At 41.6% G+C, this 19022-nt stretch overlaps 1 protein-coding gene across 1 annotated transcript; it reads left to right on the top strand.

Moving 5' to 3' along the window:
* The first annotated feature begins 2616 nt into the window (after positions 1 to 2616).
* BHMT2 (betaine--homocysteine S-methyltransferase 2) lies at positions 2617 to 18150 on the top strand. The gene is given in 10 exon segments (XM_070378481.1): positions 2617 to 2664; positions 4735 to 5125; positions 7703 to 7839; positions 9653 to 9737; positions 10731 to 10922; positions 12740 to 12869; positions 14205 to 14387; positions 14628 to 14856; positions 18067 to 18115; positions 18118 to 18150. Coding segments are annotated over 9 exon segments (1119 nt in total). The 5' UTR covers positions 2617 to 2664; positions 4735 to 5044.
* The last annotated feature ends 872 nt before the right edge of the window (positions 18151 to 19022 follow it).

A 19022-nucleotide genomic window follows, 5' to 3' on the forward strand; every position in this document is an offset into this window, starting at 1 on the left:
TTCCCTCTTGTCTCAATGGAAGAAAGCCAATGACAGAAAGGGATGATAGGCAGAAGGTAACACTACCCAACTCTTTTTTTTTAAATCAAGGAATAGTTGATGATGGGATAGTTGGATGGCATCACCAGCTCAATGTACATGAGTTTGAGCAAGCTCTGGGAGTTGGTGATGGACAGAGAAGCCTGGCATGCTGCAGTCCATGGGATCACAAAGAGTCAGACACGACTGAACCACTGAACTGAACTGATAGTTGATTTACCATGTTGTGTTAGTTTCTGGTGTATAGCAAAGTGACTCAAATATATGTAAATAGACATGCATATATTCTTTTTCATATTCTTTCCATTTTGGTTTATTACAGGATATTGATTACAGTTCCCTGTACTATATAGTCGGAACTTGTTGTTTATCCCAACTCTTCTTCCAAACATAAATGGAATCTAATGTTGTTAAAAACTTCCTCTCCCATCCTGACTTCAGAAATAACTAGATGGGCAGTATGAAAGTACTGCCAATCGCCTCATTTACTTGAGCAGCTTTCCACCTAAGCCCAATTATTGTACAGAACTGGAACAATTGTGCATACCATTAAATATGCAAGATAAACTCGGTTGTGTGTCTTAATTAACACGAGAGCTATGTCACACGTTCTCAGCTGTCATAGTTAAGTCCTCATGAAGCCAAGCTGTTGTCACCCAGCATTAAACTAAAATTATAAATTAATAAATATAAAAGGATGACTAAAGCCAGGTGAGGGTACATAGGTCTTAGGCCTATATTCAGCCACTATCCTTTGATACAAAAGCTAACATTTACTAATTGCTCACCATAATAACTTTACACATATTAACTCAATCTTCATCATCACCCTATTTGGTAGGGACCATTAATATTCCCTTATGGTTCAGCTGGTAAAGAATCTGCCTGCAACATGGGAGACCTGGGTTCGATTCCTGGGTTCGACTCCAGGGAAGATCCCCTGGAGAAGGGCAAGGCTACCCACTTCAGTATTCTGGCCTAGAGAATTCCACGGACTGTATAGTCTGTGGGGTCGCAAAGAGGGGACATGACTGAGCGACTTGCACTTTCACTTATTAATATTATTCCAATTTCACATATTGGAAAATGGAAGCTTAAGTAACTTGCTGGAAGTCACATAAGTAGAAAAGGACAGAACCAGGTTGTGAATCCAGAAGCCATATGTTCAAGATGATCTTATCAAGATGACCAACATCATAAATGTTGATCACCCCCCTGGAAGTCCATCAGCTAAGCTGCAATTGCACTTTCCAACACTATGAAAAGGGAACTCACTCTAAAGGGCTCACAGTGGGGAGCTGTGAATGGAAAAGAAACCAATCCTGCAAGTGCATAGCTTGGTGCCTGTGACAGTGCTGAGGTGTTCTCTTACTGCGTGCCAGGTGGATCCAGCAGTGAGCTCTGATTTCTCCAGAAGGACCACATCTTTCATGCCTGCTTTGGCCAAATGATAAGCCAGACTCACACCAACGCAGCCACCTCCAATGATCACTGTTTCTGCTCTGTCTTTCCATCTTGATTCTGCAGATAAGGGTGGGTTTTCCTCTCTGGAAGACAATTTATTTAATATTAGCTTTACTAGGCTATGATACTTAAAGTTTTCTGTTTGTTTTTTTCTGACTAGTATGAGTCTCCTTATTTATTCTTCTAGTACTTAACATCTAGTGTCTGTGAGATTTGCATTTATTGATCTAATCATCTGGGGAGCCTCAGCCTGACTTAGTTGGGAGAGGGAGGAGGACGGATCTGAACCCCATTTTCCATAATTCTGACCAATTGTAGATAACTAATAGAGATAAAGAATTGAACAAATGACTTCTTTTTCGCAAAGAAACATAGAGAATAATCTATCTCAATCTACTTTAAAAACACACATCATTTTATTACATGAAAAACCATAATCATCATGAAGTCCATTATCTATAAATCTTGGATCACCTCCTCTCTCCAATGTTTTCCAGGTTGAAGAAAGCCAGGAGTGCAATGTTCTTCCTCGCTTAAGGTCCTCTCTCCGTGTACCTGCTTCTCTAATTATAATTATTGCTCAGCGGCTGGATATGTTTATATGCATGACTGTCTTCCTAGCTAGCTAGATCATGAGTTTCTCCAGGATGAACTGTAAAGAAACAAGGTATAATAAGCCAAGGAAGACCATATATACCCCTGTGTTTGCCTTCCACGGACCATCTCTGGATAAAATACAGAAGACACTACAGTTGACTGAAGAAGGTGAGGGTTAGAAGTGCCCAAGTGCCCATAGCCGGAGACGTCTCGGCCCCTCGCTTGCAACCCCGCAGCTGTCCAGGCGCGGATCTCCGCGTAGACCGGCCCCACTCACCCTTGGCGGCTGCAGACTGAGCGTGGGCAGCCGGGGGAGCCCCTCGGCGGGAAGCCCAGCAGCCTGAGGCCCCGCAGCCGCCGTATGCCCGGACGGAGCATGGCGAGGCTGAGGGCGAGGGCGCGGGCATCGGCTCCCAAGCCAGCGGACTAAAGGGCAGGCGGGCGGGCGGGCGGGCGGGACCCTCCCCCGGAGGAGGGGCGGGCTCCTGGCGGCGCGCGCTCCCGCCACTCGGTGCTGCACCGAGAGGCGCAATGGCACCGATCGAGGGGCCCAGAGTCAAGAAGGTGAGTTTCGGGGAGCCCGGGAGGTACTCAGCCCTCCTGGCCGGGGGGCTCCACCTCAGTCCCTGGCCAAGCTCTGCGGCCCGGGCGAGGCACCTGGAGGGCTCTGAGCCTCCGTTTACCCCCTCGCGAGTCGGCAGGACTACAGTACCGCCTCGGTGTCAGAATGAGATAGCAATCTTAGGTACCAGCTATGGAGCCTCGCCTCGGTACCTGCACCGCGCTAGTGCTCTATGCAAATTATCTCCGCTTCACTTTTATTCCCACTTTACAGGTGAGGAAACTGAGGCTCAGAGTCAGCAGACTAGTTCAGGCTCATAGATCGGGTCCAGGTGGAGGAGGTATTTGAAATATAGCCTTTCAGACTTAGATGCCGCTCACGTTTTCTACCCTCAGCCCACCTGCACCCACAGCTCTTCCACTCAACTGTCCCAAAGCGCGTTCCTCTCACGTTTGAGGAAGAGCGGTTGTCTGAACCCCCCAAGCCTCGCACTGGCCTGAAACCAGTCCCGGACGCGGACACCTCAGACCCGCAGCGGGGATTAGGGTGGGGGTGTGCTGGGCGGAGGGGTAGGGCTCCACCTCATGTAGTCCGGCAGTTACGGTCTCCTAGCTCCCCTTTCCTGATGTGCTTCCCAGCTGTCGCCCTGTTCCCCCATTTTCACACTAGATGCGCGCGTGGTGGGGAGGAGACGTGACAAAACACAATTAGGAAGGGCGTGAACTTGGGCGCGGAACATCTCCAAACTCCTCAAAGCGAGCCACCTGTGCCAGATAATTCAGAAGAGAGGGTGGGCAAGGCAGCGACAGGATAGAAGTGGAAACGTGCACCACCATTTCATTTATACTAAAAAGATAGGGGCAACCAAGATGCCCCACAGTCCTGGCTCTGTAAATAAAGATCACTCACTTAATAAGCTATTAGGCAGCCAATTAAAAAGTTGAGTGTGGAAACAGGCAAAGTGCTTTGGCAATAAGTTACAAAAGGAGATATGAAATGTCACAGACTGATCCCAACTATATAAAAATATTTATACACACACTGTACAGAAAGACACAATAATGATAGTAATTACATAAGATGTGGAATATGAGTTTAAAAAACTTAACAAAAAACATATTTTGGATATATTTTTCTGGTTATAAAAGTAAAATATGGGCATTGAAGAAAATAAGCATGATAAAAAGAAGAACCTTATGATGATTTCTTTCTCTAATATTATGTTTACTTTTCAGTTCATTTCTTTAAAGGTTGTTTTTTTTTTTTTTCTTCAATATGCTTTCCCTGTTCTATTTCCTGCTGGGCTCTGCTCTTTGCAACACCAAGATTTTCATACAAGAGCCCATGCTAATATGGGCCTGGGAGTTAAATGTTAGTGGGGTAGAGCTAAGCTCACCACTCTTCTCAGCTAACAGGTGCATCTTAAGTATTCATTTAACTGCCACAGAGGACAGCTCCAATTGCTTTCTTTAATACAAATGAGCAGTCCTGGTAGCAATTTCAGGCAGATGGAGACAGATTTTAAGTAGACTGGACCTCTGGCAGCTTCCTGCCACAAAGTGAAGTTGCCCTACTCCTCTGTATGTGAATAAAGGTGCCCTGAAGCCAGATCTTAAATCCAAGAGGTCTAGATACTGCTATCTGCAAAAAGAGGGCATCAGTGCCTCTCAGAGCTAACTCAGATCCCAGGGAGAGTCACTGCCAAACAGAAAGGGAGGCTGGAATGAAAATATAGATATAGTGCAAATAATTTACAGTGTTCTTTATTTTACACAGTCCTCTGTCATTTTAGAGCTATATTTAGATTGTAAAGGTATAGCAGTTAACTGAGGTGTTAAGTCTAGCAGTGAAAGAGGGGCTAAAAGATGCTCTGATTGCATATCTTGATAATTTATTTTGCTAATAGCTGTTTAGAAAACTGGCAAAATTTTAAAATACTGGACAAACATCCAGATGACAGATAAAAATGTCTTACTTGTTATCATGAAGGCAACAGTCGAATTTCCACCATCATTTTCTTAAAACCCTAGCTAATTTTCTATTAAAGTATTATTTTTTTCCCTCCGTGTCAGGACCAAACTTGTAACATATGAGATACGTGACATTTTCAAAACAATCCAGTCATCTGCTAACTCTTGGCATAGTTTATTAAGGGCCTACTTCCCCTGTGGCTCAGATGGTAAAGAATCTGCCTGCAATGCGGGAGACCCAGGTTCGACCCCTGGGTCAGGAAGATCTCCTGGAGAAGGGAGTGGCAACTGACTCCAGTTTTCTTGCCTGGAGAATTCCATGGACAGAGAACCCTCACAGGCTACAGTCCATGGGATCGCAAAGAATGGACACGACTAAGCGACTGTCACTTCACTTCACTTTGGGTGCCATATGAGGTGGAGAGACAAGAAGGTGACAAGACAGGCTTGTCACCTGAGCCTCAAGCATCTTACAGCCAAACAGAGGCAACAGGTAAGTGACCAGATATGCAACACAGATGATGGATGCAGGAATGGAAGCTATACGAACTTCAGCAAGAGACAAAAGGGGATGTAATCATAAATAAGAGTAGGTCAGACAAGGCTTTGTTCTGCCAGCAGTGGAAGATAGTTTAGAGCGGGCTGGAGTGAACTGGAGACCATTGTAATAGTCCAGGGCAGTAAGGATAGGGGAGGGGGCATATGTGAGATGTGTTAAATAGATATGCTTGGTGTAACCCTATGACAGATCGGATGTGGGAGGTGAGAGATCAACCTGTAACAGCCAGATTGTGTGTTAATATTTTCCCCTCTAGAATTGTTGAATGTGTAATATTCAATCCAACTCTTAACAAAGTTAGCTTCATTGAAATATGTTAGATTTTCAATTTGGAATTTGAGACAAATGATGATACCTTTGATTCTCTCTTCCACATCCCTCCACAGCATTTAGTCATTACCCTGTACTGTGATGGTCTGTCGATATAATGGCCTTCCCCAAGGCAACCAGAACTTAGAGCTTCTTGAGGGCAGTGACCATTATTCCAATGTTTATCCCTCTTGCCTAGAAACTGGATCTAGTATGTGGGAAGGTCTCAGTGAAAGTTTAAGTCCTTTTTATGTTTCAAAAGTACAAAATGAAAGGAGCAAATTTCACTCTATGGAGGGAGTAGGGAGAGAGGTGAGAATCATAGAATACATTAACATTTCTTCTACATTCAGCTAAAATTTATCTTTGGATATGAAGTATGGAAAAATAACCAGAGTCAGGAGCTCTCTCTGCCAAAACAGTGTTGCTGGTTGACACAGCTGGGCTGCATTCCACTTCCCTCCACAGGAAAACGGCGGAGGACAGTGGCCTGGGGTTTAGCCTCAGGGCAGCCACTTTTAACATACTTTCCTGAGCTGCAGATGTGACTGGTTACAAGGGGCAGCTCCCCTATTCACGCACTGCTCTGTGTCCAGCTGTAGGCAGAGTTGAGATGAACTGGCTGATATTCTCACTAAAAGGTTGTATCTTCAAACCAATTCAAGCTAGTTAAGATTCATACAATTTTCACACAACAGTAGGATACAAATTTTATTCAAGTTCCCATAGACTATAAACTAGGAGACACTTGGTGCTTTTCAGATCTTCTATATTCTTCTGTCTTTCTGTATATTCATTCTGCTAATTTTTGAGAATTTGATATTGAAACCCCAACTAAAAATCTTAATTTATCTACTTAAAAAATAAACTATACATAACTTTGTTCTGTATTTCCCAAGTCTCCTGTAAATGTGTTATCATACTTTCAAAATTGTAAAAATAAAAAAGAGAGAAAAAGGTTGTATCTTCAACTAATGTAGTCTATGCAAGAAGGATAAGGATTCCCATGGGGCTATTTGCAGTTTTTATAAATCAAAAGGAAGGTCTCTCTGGAAGAAAATGACACTTGACAAATGACCTGAAGGAAATGAGAGGATGAACCATGTAGGTATCTGGGGACGTACTTTATACTCAATGGACACCATTAGCCCTTGGATAACTGCTCTGGATGCAATCTTTTATTCAGGTTATAGGTGGGCTGACTAGAAAGGAGGCAAAAGAGAGACTAGATTAGAAATTTAGAAGGTCTGACGTCTACTGTTTTAGCTACTGAGCTCTATGATCTTGAGCAATTCACTCAGCCTCTCTGAACCTCAGTTTCCTCATTTATAAAATTGCAATAAAAACTGTCTGTCCTGCCTAGCTCCCAGACTTGTTAGGAGTACCAAATGATAACAAGTCTGGGGACATCCCGGAAAAATGTAGGGCAGAACTATGAAATGCTGTGTCTAGTAGGATTATGTCCAATGGTTCACACAAAAAAAGAGGTTTATTTTTCTCACCTAAAAAATGCAGTCACGGTCCACGGCCTCTGCAGCTCCTCTAAGCTGTGGTCAAGACACCAGGCTGCAGGTATCAGCCTGTGCCCTCAGCCCTAGCACGTGGCTTTCAATGGCATGGCTGCAAGATGATGGCTGTGGCACCAGGACTTGAGCTGATAGTCCAGACAGGAAGGAGAAAAAGGGACAAGATGGAAGGGTGTGGGCATCTCTATCAGGAAAACAAATCTCTTCTAGAAATTTTCAGCAGGCTTTCACTTATACCCATCGGCCACCACTGTATCACATGGCCAGTCCCCCACAGCAAAGGAGCCTGAGACCCGAGAATTTTTTTTAAGTTGGGGACATTGTCTCCCCAAACAAAATACATTAGCAAACACGAGGAGAAAAAAATGAATGTTAGTTAGGCGATAAGCAGTGTCTACCACAAACATCTTGAAAAATCAAAATATCATGGAATCAGCATTTTCACTATAATTTGATTCATATTAAATGGTATTTAAGAAAAAATAGTCACAGAACTTGGGGCAAAACAAGTACCTGGATTGTCCAATAGAGTCTACTCAAGTTTTCTGAAATACTATCAGGCACAGATGATTTTCACAAAACTGGAGCTGTAAGACCGCTGTACCCACCTTTCCTACAACTGGAAACTGCTTTTAGGAAAAATAAAAAGAAGGTGATTTTTCTTTCTATTCTTCAGGGCCTTTTGGAACGTCTGGATAGTGGGGAGGTTGTGGTTGGAGATGGCAGCTTCCTCCTAACTCTGGAGAAGAGGGGCTACGTGAAGGCCAGGCTCTGGACTCCAGAAGCCGTAGTAGAGCATCCAAACGCAGGTCGGTGCCAGCATCACCCTCAGTGGTTAACTGGGTGACAATTGCTTAGATCTGGCTGAGAGAAGCTAAACAGCGAGTGTTTTCTAAGCACTGTTTCACTTGCCAGAATTGCTAAGATGTGGTGATACTGGCTGTAAACGAATCAAACAGAAGAAATGGCTTCTCTCTCTCCCATCCTCCCCACTCTTGCGTGTGTGTGTGAGCTCTCTCTCTCTCCCTCACACACATACACTTACATCTTTACGTATAGGGAGTGCTAAAATATATATCCTAATATTTGTTCCATGAATATTTATTTACCTTATGTATATTCAAGAGTTTCCGTAACACAAGAAAACTATTATTGCTTCAGAATCATCCGTCTGGCTAATTTGCATATGATATTAAAACAGTATGTTTGATAGGGATGATTAATGGTAATTCCAGGTGACTCAGCTGGTAAAGTATCTGCCTGCAATGCAGGAGACCTGGATTTGATCCCTGGGTTGGGAAGATACCCTGGAGAAGGGAATGGCTACCCACTCCAGTATTCTGGCCTGGAGAATTCCATGGACTGTATAGTCCATGGAGTCACGAAGTTGGTCACAACTAAGAAACTTTCACTTTTCACTTTTAAACTTAACAGAGCTTAGACAGGAGACAACCAGGTTCTGTTGTGGGGAGAAAAGGGGCAAAGAAATAAACACAGTTTTACTTCATCCTCTTGGCTGAAAAAAAAAACAAAAAACAAAAAAGAGTTGGAGGTAGAAACTGTGATAGAATTGGTTGGTAACATCAAATTGAAACTTTAATTCTGTAAAGTTTGCTCTTCTTTGTATTTGCTTCCTAAATTAAAGTGGGAAATACAGCCAAAGAAGAAATGGGTGAAACAGGATACAAGCTGGGATGGGACTTTTGATTTGTTCTCCTTTTGTTCATACATGCACAGTGTGTCAGACAAACATGGGTTTTACTGACCAGCTGAGTGACCCTGGGCAAGTCATTTGACCTCTGAGGATGAGTTTCTTCATCTGTCACACGGGAGCATGACATGGGCTGCTTGTGAGGACTCATGAGTTAACCCACATGAAATGCCCAGCATATAAGTACCCAATGGCCACGATTACTGTTCCATCAGACACTCAGAGTTAGATGGTAGGACAAAGTTCTGTCTTTCTGGTGTTAGCTGAGAGACTTCATCTGGCCCAAGAAGAACTCATTCTTAATTTTAGAAGATCTTTTTTGCGCTCTCAGGAACAAAGTGCTGAAATAGTAGGATGGAGATTGAAGTGGGGGGAGAGGGATGAAGAGCAAGAGGAAGGCGAGTCCGATGGACAAGGAAAGCTCTCTGGCCGCGTCTCCCAGCTGCTTGACTCGACCCCATTTGGTGGGGGCTCTACCATCTGCATTCTGCCTGCTGTGAGAATTCCCTCATTCTACTTGGAGGGCTTCCCACTACTGACTATAAGTAGACCAGCTACATCCTTCTTGACACTGGCAAATGAATAAACCCTTGTTATACCAAGAGACCAAGGATCAGTGGGCCAACCCAGCCTTAAGGCCTGCCTGTGACTGCACCAGGCCAAGAGGCCCATTGGCAGGTCAACATGAGGTTACTTTCAACAGCCCCCGTTTGGTATGGACTCTGCCTTTTCCCATCCCTGAATTCTACTGACCTGAATCTGCAATTTCTGTATAAGTACTTGGTTTGGAAGTGTGTATGATTGAAAGAGATGTGAGTAGATGAGCTGCTGCTAAAAATGATAGTTTCTGTGATTTTTTTACTTTTTTCAAAATTTCAATGGAAAATAAAAAACAACTCCTTGGCAGTTCGCCAGCTCTCACATGGAATTCTTGAGGGTGGGATCAGATGTCATGCAGACTTTCACTTTTTCTGCCAGTGAGAACAATATGGAAAGCCTGGTAGACTGCACTGTGGCAGCTGGGGGTGGGGTGGGGTGGGAAGAGGGGTCATCTATAATAGAAATAACCTCCTGAAGAGAATCCATGGAACTGACCTGATGCTATACTGCGCTTTATTACAAATTCCTCCACATAGAATATTCATTAAGTAATTCATCATTATGTAAACTTATGTAAAAAAATAATTATTTTTTGTCTGTTTATCTAGGGGAAGGGTAGAGGATGGGACTGGGGGAAAACAGGCTATTGGAAGGGCATGGCCATTCTCCGTGCTAGGTTTTTGTAGAGAAAGGACACTACAGATCTCTACCTTGTCATTTCACATTCTTCTTTTTCTGACATCTGCAGACAGGATGGTTCCAGGGAAGACAGCATCACTGGCTAGGAATGAGGAGAACTGGGTTTGATACCCAACTTTGCCATCTACTGGCTGTGTGATAACATGTTTACATGCATTGGGTTGTTGGGAAAAATGGATAAGGTGAAGGCTATGGAAGTATTGCTAGATATTCTGCAAATGGAGAGTATTAATACTTGTAAACATTAACGCCCATTTATTCATTCAACCAACCAACATTTACTGAGTACCTGTTATAGTCCATTCTCTGTGCTAAATACAGAGACAATACAAAGGCATAGACTCTATTCTGAAGTGGCTCACAGCCCAGTGGGGAGGCCCATGCATGCGTGCTAAGTCGCTCAGTCGTGTCTGACTCCTTGTAATCCAATGGACTGTAGCCCTCCAGGCTCCTCTGTCCATGGGATTCTCCAAAAATGAGCATTCACTAAGACCAGCGTGGTAAGTACAATAATGGAAATACAAGCTCATTGGGAGTACAGGAGATGGTACCCAACTCTGCTGGTCTTCTCGAACTGCAGGTTAAACCAGTGACTTGTACTCATGCCACTTGCTCATTGCCCTCTTTGTTACTTATTACATTCCACGTTTCAAATGCCAGGCTCACCATGTGAACTCTTGCTCTCTAACTTCAGTGGGAAGCTGTAAACACCGCTGCCTGTGACCTCGCCAGAGAAGTAGCTGACAAAGGGGATGCTCTGGTAGCAGGGGGGATCTGCCGGACATCGTTGTACGCACACCACAAGGATGAAGTTAGAATTAAAAAGCTTTTTCGACTACAGCTAGAGATTTTTGCCAGGAAAAATGTAGATTTCTTGATTGCAGAGGTAAGCCAATGTTATAGGGAAAAAATTAACTCTATTTTGATATAACTGCATAGTCTTCAACTTTCATAAGAGTATGGGACTGCCCTGTGGCCTCATTCCCTCCCTGTGCATGGTCAAAGGTTTGCTTACATGCACTATGGTCAAAGCCAACATCCTCTCACTTGTGTGCTAGATTCTCTGTGAAGCCAAAGAACAGAGCCAGGACAGGCCGACCTGTAGCCTTTGGTTTCATTCTGGGTGGTTGCAGCAGCTGACTCTTGGGGGACCCTACAATGTAGGGTAAGTGAACGGGGACAGGGATTCTGGGAGCATCTTCTCCTACAGGAGAGGCAGGGCAGGAAGGAGCTGGGGGCTGGGGAGCAGAGGCTGTCAGGGAGCGAAACCCAGGGGACAGGCAGCTGCTAGGGCTCCTCCAGGCCCCCCAGTAACACTCAGGGCCAAGCAGTGTTTACTTGCCCACCTCCGTCCATGCCTTGCTCACCCCATCTCTCCGCTTTCACTAAAGTTGTAACACATGAGCAATATTTTGAAGTTAGAATCAATAAAAGTTGTCACTGACTACACATGAAGTCCCAGAGTATTCTCTTCCTCCCATCTCCCTAATTTCCCATCATGATTGCTACTGTCTGAGTCAAGGCCTCAACCCAGGTTTTACCCTTGACAAGGACAATAGCCTCCCAACTGCCAGTTCCCCAGTCATCCTACCGAGTCTATGAGAAACCTTGCTTCATCATCCTTCTCAAGGCTTAGGGCTACCCATGCCTGGCTAATCCACCTGGAAAGTCATCTACAAAAATGAAGGCAAACTCCACCCTGCATGTTCTCCACATGGGTGAGAACATAAGTTTGTTTTTTAAAAGCCTCTCTTTTGACTTTCTCCACGATTCCATTGCTTCTGCAGAATCTAAGTCAAGAAGGAAGAAACACAGAGATTTCTGCTAGCTTTTCTCCACCTACTTAAACTAAGATCAGCTCTTCAATTGTGGCTCTTTAGGGGGTTCCTTAAGTGCAGGGGACGCACCCCAGCAAATGGCCTGGGTTTACCAGACAAGGTGTCCTCTCCACCATCAGCAAAGACACTCAATAGGTACCCTTCCCTTCTCTGGGCCTCAGTATTCTCACCTGGGGAAATAATCAGATTTCCATTCCTATTTTATGAAGCACTTATGAATAACAGGGCTTCCCAGGTGGCTCGGTGGTAAAGAATCCTCCTGCCAATGCAGGAGACACAGGAGACATGGTTTCAATTCTTGGGTCAGGAAGATCCCCTGGAGAAGGAAATGGCAACCCACTCTAGTACTCTTGCCTGGAAAATCCCTGAACAGAGGAGCCTGGTGGGCTACAGTCCCTGGGGTCAGACAGAGTAGGACATGACTTAGAGACTGAACGTGGTCATGAGTGTATGACTATCTAACTAGAAGTGAATAGAAAAGTATTTTGAAGTGTAAATCATAAAAAACTATTACTATTCACTATTCTTCAGAGACCACCCTAGTTACATTAAAACAAAAAAGAGTCCAAAATTTATAAGTAAAACTTTTGTTCCTTCAAAGTCATAATTTTAAGTACTTAATTACTTTAAAATCTTTTTAATTAGTAGTATAATATCTGAATGAAAATCTATATGTTATTGTTAAAAGAATTAAAATTTACTGAGAAAAAATATTCTTTAGTCAGTCTGATAGAGACACATTTCTTAGCACATTTTGTTATATATATTTGGTAATTTTTATAACTATTTTTTGCAACATTTATGGTCTACCACTTAAAGTGTGCTTTCTATTTGGACCAATAGAAAAACATTAAATTTCTCTTAGTATTTTGAACACGCTGTAGAAGTCTTAAAAGAATCTGGAGAGCCTGTGGCAGCCACTATGTGTATCGGCCCAGAGGGAGACATGCATGGTGTAACACCTGGAGAATGTGCTGTGAAGCTGGTGAAGGCAGGTGATGTGGACCCATGGTGTGATAAGCAGTTCAGTTATTGTTTATGAAATTTAACAATGTTTCTTAAGATTGGGAGAGCAGTTTGGAAATAAAATGATTAATAGGAATTGATTTATCAGTAAAACTTAAGAAGTGGAGGGGGATAGCTAATTTCTAAGGCACCTTCCAACTATTAAAAAAAAGATCTCTGTGTCTATTTTTGTGCCAGTACCAAACTGTACTGTACCAGGGGCTTCCCTGGTGGCTCAGAGGTTAAAGCGTCTGCCTGGAATGCGGGAGACCCGGGTTTGATCCCCAGGTCAGGAAGATCCCCTGGAGAAGGAAATAGCAACCCACTCCAGTACTCTTGCGTGGAGAATCCCATGGAGGGAGGAGCCTGGTAGGCTACAGTCCATGAAGTTGCAAAGAGTCAGACACGACTGAGCAACTTCACTTCACCAAAATGTACTTGGTACAAACTACCAAACTGTATCTTTGTGGTACCGACAGAAGTCAGGGAGCTTGATTCCTCCAGCTCTGTTCCTCTTTCTCAAGATCGTTTTGGTTATTCAGCGTCTTCTGTGTTTGCATACAAATGTTAAAATTATTTGTTCTAGTTTTGGGGAAAATGCCATTCATAATTTGATAGGAATTACATTGAATCTGTAGATTGCCTTGGGTAGTATGATCATTTTTAAAGTATTGATTCTTCCAATCCAAGAGCACTATATATCTTTCCATTTGTCTGTGTCATGTTCAATTTCTTTCATCAGTGTTGTATAGCTTTCAGAGTACAGGTCTTTTGCCTCCTTAGGTAAGTAGGTTTATTCCTAGGTATTTTATTCTTTTTGATTCAATGGTAAATGGGATTGTTTCCTTAATTTCTCTTTCTGATGTTTTGTTGTTAGTCTATAGAAATGAAGTCAGAGAAAGACAAATATCATATCATATCACTTACATGTGGAATCTAATAAAATAATACAAACGAATGTATTTACCAAACAGAAAAAGACTCATAGACTTAGAAAACAAACTTATAGTTACCAAAGGGGAACAGGAAGTGGGAAGAGACAAATTAAGAGTTTGGGGTTAACAGATACACATTTCTATGTATAAAATAGATAAACAACAAGGACCTACTGTATAGGACAGGGAACTATATTCAATATCTTGTAATAACCTATAATGAAAAAGAATCTGAAAAAGAATATATATATTTAGATATATGTTTAACTGAATCACTTCACTGTACATCTGAAACTAACACAGCATTGTAAATCAACTAGACTTCAATTTTAAAAAATAAACAAGTAAATAAATTGTGAAACAAGTAAATAAATGTATTTCTTTGCACAGGGGCCTCAGTTGTTGGTGTGAACTGCCGATTTGGACCCTGGACCAGCCTGAAGACAATGAGCCTCAGGAAGGAAGCCCGACAGGCTGCAGAACTGAAAGCGCCCTTGATGGTGTGGTCCCTGGGGTTCCACATGCCCGACTGTGGCAAAGGAGGGTTTCTGGATCTCCCTGAATATCCCTTTGGTGAGCTCGGGCGCATATGAGCAATCTTGTGATTTCTTGTGACAAAATAGAAATGACTGTAAGGAACAACTATAATACAACACAGACTTATGATACGAGATTGCATAAGACAAAGGCTTTCAAGTCAACCAAAAATGAGCTATTTGAAGAACTCATACTCTAAAATTTAGTTTTGTCATTGGAAAAAAAAAATTTGAAAACAGAGGTGGTAACAGAAGTACCATATCTATAGTATTACAGTGCTGGAGCCCAGAGTTGCAACCAGATGGGATATTCAAAAGAACGCCAGAGAAGCCTACAACCTGGGGGTCAGGTACATAGGCGGGTGCTGTGGCTTTGAGCCCTATCACATCAGAGCGATTGCAGAGGAGCTGGCCCCAGAGAGGGGATTTTTGTCACCAGCTTCAGAAAAACATGGCAGCTGGGGAAGTGGTCTCAATATGCACACCAAACCCTGGATTAGAGCCAGGTAGGAATTTTTAAATTAACATTACTATTTTCCTCTAATCTCATTTATTGTTAACATTATGCATGCACATGGTAATAAAAATTCATAAGTATAGAGATGTATAAAATGAAGGGTAAAAGCCAGTCCATTCCTGACATCCATCCTATCCCAAGGATAACCTATTTGCCATTCATATTTTGAAGTCTTGTTCCTCTAACTTTTGTTTCATCAATTTTAAGTGGTAATTATGAAAGCTGAAAAATTTAAATCAGATGATCTTCCCACTTTCCCTGTTCTCCTTTTGCCAATTTTGCCTTGTCACATTTTTGCTTATTCTGTTAGTTATCTTTACAAGTTGGAATTTCATATTTAACCACCTATTTTTTAATCCATTAATATAAGGCAGTATCTCTTGATTCCATTCTCTGTAAAATAAGAATTGACTCCCTCTATTTCCTCCCGCTTTTCCTCCCTCATGTACTTGGTTTCTTTATGGTATACCATTCCTTTTAGATCATCAGTGTTTATAACTAAACACAGTATAAGAAAACACAACAGCAATTCAGTAATTAAGTGTTCAATTCCATGTGAAATCAAAACTTGGAACTTGTTTCAAGCTTAAAATTCTCCTTTTTTCTAGCAGAAGATTTTAACATGTAGGAAGACAGGGATGGCTCTTCTGATCTTTCTCTTTCTCTGTCTTGCTCCCAACCCTCCCTTCCCATATTGCTGACCACTCTTTCTGACCTCTTCAGATTCAAAGAGTGAGGAGAGAAGCTGGAAAAGCAGTAAACTGCTACTGCCTGACGGGCACGCTGTTACAAGACCACACGCCCTGGGCCTGGCAGGTCCTCATGAGCGTATTTACAGCTCTTCAGAGGTTTCCACCAGGAAATTTTGTTATTTCTCATGCCACAGGCATTGCATTTTTCTGTAAAATTTTTTTCTCTGCTTCACTCTCAGATCCTGACTTTCTCAATGGATCAACTACAGATATACCCTATTTGTGAGAGTCTCATTTTCCTTCTTGGTGTTTCTCTTGAGCCTGATTTTAGGTGCACCCTCTCCTATTAGGCTCAAAACTGACTACAAGACTTTTCATCCTTCCTTCATGGAGACGAATTCTAAGAGTGTGGTCTAATCTCAATTTAACCACAAGCAAAGTATCCGACTCATTGGTCTCTATGATCTGATTTTCCAGTGTTTAGTCAGTGAGTGAGTCAGCTGACTGGCTCTTAGCCACCTACTCTGAAAATTCTGCAGTGTCCGTCTTGCTTTAATATCTGATCTCTATCGTATCTTGTGCCACTAATCAAGTTTCCAACCTAATATCTTGGTACTATGTCATGATTTTCTAAACATTATTCATTACAGAACCAAGAGAAATAGGAATAAACCTATTTCACAGAACCTGAGCCCTGTGTAGGAGAATGTTCCAAGCATCAAGGTCAAACTGAGTCTTTCCTTTTACATTTCATTCATAGTCCAAATTCAGACATTTTAATTTACATCATAGATGGACTACAACTTCCTTTATACAACATTTGGTTTTACAGGAAAGTCTGATTAACTTTCTTTTCTATTTTTGAAAGAAGAATAACAGGCCTTCCCCTTCTCTAAGGTTCTCCAGTATCTAAATTATGCTGTTTGTTACAATCAATCACTTTATTGTTGGAGACATTTTTCTGGGAGGCTTCTTAAATCACTGTTCTGTTTCGAATTATCCTCTTCCCATGTCCCTCTCTCTTTCCCCTGTCAAACAATGCCATCCCTTTTCCATCTTTCATAAACCAGCTATCTTCTCTGCCATCTTCTCTAATCAGTGCTATTATGTCTTTAATCCATTTTTGTACTTTATCCATTTCAGTGGGGAAGAGATTTAGAATAGTCTCCATTTTTGAACTGGGACAATTTTCTGAATGCAAATATGTTTAGATTGTAGATGTACGCAAGAAATCATTTAGGCAAACATTTCTCCTGAAATGTATGTATTTCTGAATGTATTTCTGAAATGTATTCAGAAAGATTTTTTTTAAGGTCTCATGCTTAGAAAAAAAAAAAACAACTAAATAGAAATATAATTAAAAGGTGAGGAAAGCATACTTTGATGATGATTAAAATAGTTCAGATAAGTGAGAAATGGCTTATTTTAATATACATTGTCTAAGGATCTTTGAAATTCATTAGCAACTTAAAACATTATTCTGTAGACTAAAGACAGACATTTCTTGTACCCTAAACTCCCAAACATACTGATGTTCACAAAACTTCGTAATTACCCAAAAACCCATAGACTTCTGACATTTTCATCATCCAAAAAAACGGGCTTATTAGTTGTTTAATAGGTAAAGTGAAAAAACCTGTAAAAATATTTTTAACACAGAAGTCTGTAACCAGGAACCTTGTGTTCTTTCTTTTTCTAAAAACAAGATACAAATACTGAGTAATTTGTATTCTGTTTTTAGTTTCTGAAGAATTTTACTTTGTCTCCTTATGTTAAAAACTGGCTTCAGGGGCTTCCCAGGTGGCTCAGCGTTAAAGAATCCACCTGCCATTGCAGGAGACACGGGTTCAGTCCGTGGTCAGGGAGAATCGAACATGCCTCAGAGCAATTAAGCGCAGGCGCCATGACTGTTGAACCTGTGCTCTGAGCCCGGAAACCACAACTTCTGAGCCCGAGAACTGAAGCCACTGAAACCTGCGCTCTCTAGAGCCTGTGTTCCTCAGCAAGAGAAGACACTGCAATGAGAAGCCCATATGCTGCAGCCTCCGCTCACGGCAATTAGAGAAAAGCCCACGCACCAGTGAAGACCCCGAACAGCCAAAAGTAAATTGATTAAAATTTTTTAAAAACTGGCTTCATATACTTGTCATTATGTTAAAATATTGAATAGGGTTAGAAGGATCCTGCTAGATATTTCTGGATGAATAAAATTCACAAAAACATGTAAAATTCAAACACATTGTCTTTTTCTGTAAGGTGATTTGAAACCCCTGACTGTTATTAAGAATAGAAATATGGAAAGACTCCTGAAATTAATGGATATGGGCACAGTTTTTCTGTGTATATGTTAAAACTGAAATTCAACTTTAGCCTGATCATCCACCAAACTTAGGTGTATTTAGCCTACGACACACACACACACACACACACACACACATATAATATATTGACTTATACAATAGACATAAATCTTTTAATTGATTAACTATATATCTTTTCAAACACAGGGCTAGAAGGGAGTATTGGGAGAATCTGCGGCTGGCTTCTGGCAGACCTCTTTCTGTCCTTCATTGTCAAAGCCAGATGCCTAAGGAGTAATGAACGAAAATACTGAAATAGCAGAATGGGAAGAAATCCCCCTCAAGCCCCATCTGGAACCTTTCCATGCCTCTATCCTCAGCCTACCCTGATGTCTCCAGCTGTTGAACAAGTGTCAGCTTATGCGCTGACAATTCAATACAGGGTTCGTTTTACAGTCCTGCTGTGCTTAAGCGAGAGCTGGATGCTGGGCGAGATGCAAAGCTGATGAGAAAGGCTTCTCGTCCTCCAGGTACTGAGTGTCCAGTAGTGCTGTAGGACATCCCTTGGAAGGGCATCAAGAATAGTAAAACGTGTCAGTTAGAGTGAATGTGAGATTTTAAAATAACCCAAAGTTAGTGAGCAACAAACGCAGTGATTAATTCAGGTGACTAAACTAGGTACAGAAGGATAGAGCAGCATTCTAAACTAAAATTAAAGTAATGAGTCTGCCTTTCTTGAGTGATTTGTATAATGACTCCAAAGGCAATCCCAAAGGAACAGATGCATAAAATATTTTAGGATTTTTAAAAAATCATATAGCCTTCCAAAGTGATTAAATTCAAAGATAATTTTACTTAAAGGTATTAGGTCCCAGAATTTTTCAGTGTATCTCTATAAATCATAAATATCTAGATTATAAACCACTAAGGACAAGACCATGCGAGATGCTTCTTATATTTTTCCTCAAAGTATTTAGCATTGTGCCAGGCATATAATAGATGCTCAGTGAAACACTTATTGTTGATTGTTTTAAATAAGTAAATAAATAAATTAAATAAGTAAAAATAGATTAACAGCTGAAGAAGACATTTATAAAAGTCAGAGTTGAAATTGTCATAGTCTAATATTTTCTTGACATGTTTGAGCTATTTGTTATGTGCTG

Source organism: Bos mutus, chromosome 10 (genome assembly GCF_027580195.1).
Source record: "Bos mutus isolate GX-2022 chromosome 10, NWIPB_WYAK_1.1, whole genome shotgun sequence".
In the NCBI taxonomy this organism is placed as follows: Eukaryota; Metazoa; Chordata; class Mammalia; order Artiodactyla; family Bovidae; genus Bos; species Bos mutus.